The following is a 3,576-nucleotide window of genomic DNA, read 5'->3' on the forward strand; positions in this document are numbered from 1 at the left end:
ATATAAAATTTTATTTTATTTGAAATTTTATTAATAAATTTATATTAAAATTATAATATTTATATTTAAGTTTATTAATTATATTATTATTAATTATAATATTTATCTTAAGTTTAATGCTAATATATTTATAATTTTTTATTTTTTTATAAAACTTTTTTAATTATTGAAAATTCAATATTAATATTCATTAATGTAATATTTATTATGTATACCTATTCAAATATTTATTAAGTTAGATAATTAACATTGATATATATATTTTATCTTCAAATTATATATTTAAAATGATTATCAATTTATATTTTAGGTCTTGAAAAGAATTCTGGAGATGGAGATAGAGATTCTGGACATGGTGGTTCCCCTACAAGGGAAATTTCTAACACACAAGATACAGATGATGAATCTAGTTATCCTTATGATACTCCGGTTGCAACGCCATCGAAGAAGAGCGGTAATTTCTGGAGACGTTTTACTATGAAAAATCGTAATAAGCGATAAATGCCTTATATAAACTTTCAATTGATGATTACCAACTTAATTTCCGTTTCTATAACAACTTAGTTATTTGAGCAGAGCTTGCAACTGTGATATATATATGAAAGAAAAAACCGAATTATTTTGAGTGAGCATAACTTTTCGTAATTTTTCTTTAATGGATCTCAGAGTTTCAAATCTAATTTTAAAAATATAGGACCAATAACTTGCAAAAGATTATAGATTCTCAGAGAAATTTTTTTATAAAATAATGAAAATAAAAAAGATTAAAAAATAATGAAAATAAAAAGATTATAAATAATGAAAATAATAAATAAAAAGTTATATTTTTACATATCACAATAATATTTTTGAAATTTCTTCTTCGAAATACTTTTTGGCTAAATTTTTGTATAAAAATATTTATAAATAGTGATTTACATTATTGCAAATAATATATATAAAATTACTCTGAGATCCTTAACTTCTTGATCCTATAATCTTATACAAAACTTCTTTTGATGTACTTAAAGTAATAATGAAGTAATTAAGAATATTTAGCGAGAATATTTAGCATGTAAAAATAGATAATTTTTAATTATTTTTTATTTTATTTTATAATTTAAATAAGGATGAGAAAAACCAAGTGAAAATAATAAATATGCACAATTCTTTCATCATGTATATTGTTAGTATTAGCTAGTCAAACAGGTTTTGCAAGAGGATCGACATATTTTTAAATAACTCGTTCCAATTTTATATTATTATTTTTTTGTAAAAGTGATCAAATATACTTATTGTACACAAAATATTTATTTTAATAATAATGAAATTATTTCTTTGGAACAAAAAAAATATGAATAAAAACAAAAAATTTTTATGATTATTTTTTAAAAATATAATAAAAATGGGAACATCATTTTATATTATAAAATAGTTTTGATTCTCCAAGAAAATCTGAATATAAAATTATAAAAAATTTTCAACTTTAATATAACAAATGAGACATACATTATTATAAAGTTTGATATTTATTATATAATGATGTTGGTGTAAAATTTTATTGTTCCTATCATTCTTGGATATCTTTTATGACATCAACAGCATTTATAAGAAACTCATAAGAATTACATTTACCTGATGATGAATCTTTAATTATATGTATTATATTCAAGAATTATGATATTAGATGTAGCGATTAAATAAAAATTCTTTACAAGTATTACTTCGTTTTTATTTTTTTTGTAAAAAAAATATTTAATAAAACATTTTTTTTTGATAACAAATATAAAAAATATATAAAATGTTATAAAAATAAGTATTTAATTGTATATTAAAAGTAAATAAAACAAGTGCCTTTTATTGATTGTTGAATTTAGGTAATCTTTTCTCAATGAATGCTGTCATCCCTTCCTTTCTATCATCCTAAAATTTGAATTATAAAGTTTAATTTTTTATTTATTAAAAGTTATTTATTATCTATATTCTTAAAAAAAATTCTTACCGTTGCAAATGTACCATGGAATATTTTTTTTTCAAAATGAAGTCCCTCCTTTAAAGTAGTTTCATAAGCTATAAAAAGAAAAATATAATATGAAGAATTTCAAAAATAACAGATAATATATATATTAAAAAATATATATATTGGTCAATAATTACCAATATTAACAGATTCTTTTGCCATGGCAACAATTAATTGAGAATGAGAAGCAATTTTCTCACCCAATTTAATTGCTTCAGCAACAAGTTTATTTGCTGGAAAAATTTTACTAACCAAACCTGCAATTAAAATAATATTTTTGTATATATTGTATATTATATTTATCTTTTTAATAATTTAATTTACCATTTTTTTCTGCTTCCTCAGCGTTGATTTGTTCGCCTGTTAATACCATTTCCATTGCTTTGCTCTTGCCAATTACTCTCGTTAATCTTTGAGTACCACCTGCACCAGGTATAGTACCAATAGTGATTTCAGGTTGACCAAATTTTGCTGTATCTCCAGCATAAATAATGTCACACATCATTGCTAATTCACAACCTCCACCTAACTAATATAAATATTTAATTAATATAAATATATGATCTTTAATAAGAAATTTTTTATAAAACAAAATTTAAAAAAAATTTTTGCATTCTAATTCATAGATGATACTAATATAGAATAATTAAATTTAATAATATATCAATAAAATAAAATATTGGTACATTGTTGAAATTTTTCAAATTTTCTTCACTTTCTTGTAAGATTATATTAACTTACAGCATATCCATTTACAGCAGCAATTACTGGTTTTGATATTCTAGAAATGCAATTCCAATTATTAAGAAACTTATTTCTAATATTATATGCATAAGTATTGTTCTTCATTTCTTTAATGTCAGCCCCTAAATAAAAAATTAAAAAAAATAAATAAGTAAAAATTATAAATTTAATTATTAAGTCAAAATATATAAATTGATAATGATTATTAAATTATGATTATTAAAAATTTATGTTTTACCAGCTGCAAATGCTTTTTCACTGCCTGTAATTATTATAGCTCCGATATTATCATTAGTATCAAATTTTAACATAGCATCATTTAATTCAGTTATTAATTTTTCACAAAGAGCATTTAAAGCTTTTGGTCTGTTTAAAGTAATCAAACCAATATTTTTTTTTTCTCCAGCAGTTTCCACTTTAATGAATTCATAATTTTGTGGAATATAGGCTGTAAAATTAAATATTTTTATTTTTTATAAATTATTAAAAATCATACAAAAAAATTATGACTGAATATCTATCATAGTTATTAAAATAAAATAGTTCTATTAATTGTTAGAATAATTTTATTTCTTAGTCTCAATAATCCTTAATTTCGTATAACATAAATTCATACAAATTAATATATATTTTTTAGGAATGTAACTATTGTTTTTTACAAGAGTTACAAATATTATAATATTTAAAAAAATATTTTTAAAAAAATACGTAAATTTTTTAATCGCGATTTTTTCAAACTTTATAATAATTTTCATTGTAGATATTTTTTAAAATAATTAATAATTTAAATTTTATAAATTAAATACAAATATAATAATAACAAATATAATTAA

General features: G+C 19.9%; 2 protein-coding genes across 2 annotated transcripts in view; one reads left to right on the plus strand and one right to left on the minus strand.

Annotated features, from left to right (window-relative positions):
* The window catches only part of LOC102678325, a 15,836-nt gene extending 14,728 nt beyond the window's left edge, over nt 1-1,108 (plus strand). Inside the window, exon 3 of the mRNA XM_006607300.2 lies at nt 311-1,108. Coding sequence (XP_006607363.1) covers nt 311-501 — 191 coding nt within the window. The 3' untranslated portion in view covers nt 502-1,108. The remainder of the gene's footprint in view (nt 1-310) is intronic.
* A 581-nt stretch (nt 1,109-1,689) lies between these two features.
* LOC102678478 (probable enoyl-CoA hydratase, mitochondrial) overlaps nt 1,690-3,576 on the minus strand; it is a 5,257-nt gene continuing 3,370 nt past the window's right edge. Inside the window, exons 2-7 of the mRNA XM_006607301.2 lie at nt 2,982-3,191; nt 2,741-2,865; nt 2,324-2,528; nt 2,137-2,256; nt 1,982-2,049; nt 1,690-1,902 (exon numbers count right to left, since the gene is read on the minus strand). Coding sequence (XP_006607364.1) covers nt 1,837-1,902; nt 1,982-2,049; nt 2,137-2,256; nt 2,324-2,528; nt 2,741-2,865; nt 2,982-3,191 — 794 coding nt within the window. The 3' untranslated portion in view covers nt 1,690-1,836. The remainder of the gene's footprint in view (nt 1,903-1,981; nt 2,050-2,136; nt 2,257-2,323; nt 2,529-2,740; nt 2,866-2,981; nt 3,192-3,576) is intronic.

The sequence above is a fragment of the Apis dorsata genome, unplaced genomic scaffold (assembly GCF_000469605.1).
Source record: "Apis dorsata unplaced genomic scaffold, Apis dorsata 1.3 scaffold_4, whole genome shotgun sequence".
Lineage (NCBI taxonomy): Eukaryota > Metazoa > Arthropoda > Insecta > Hymenoptera > Apidae > Apis > Apis dorsata.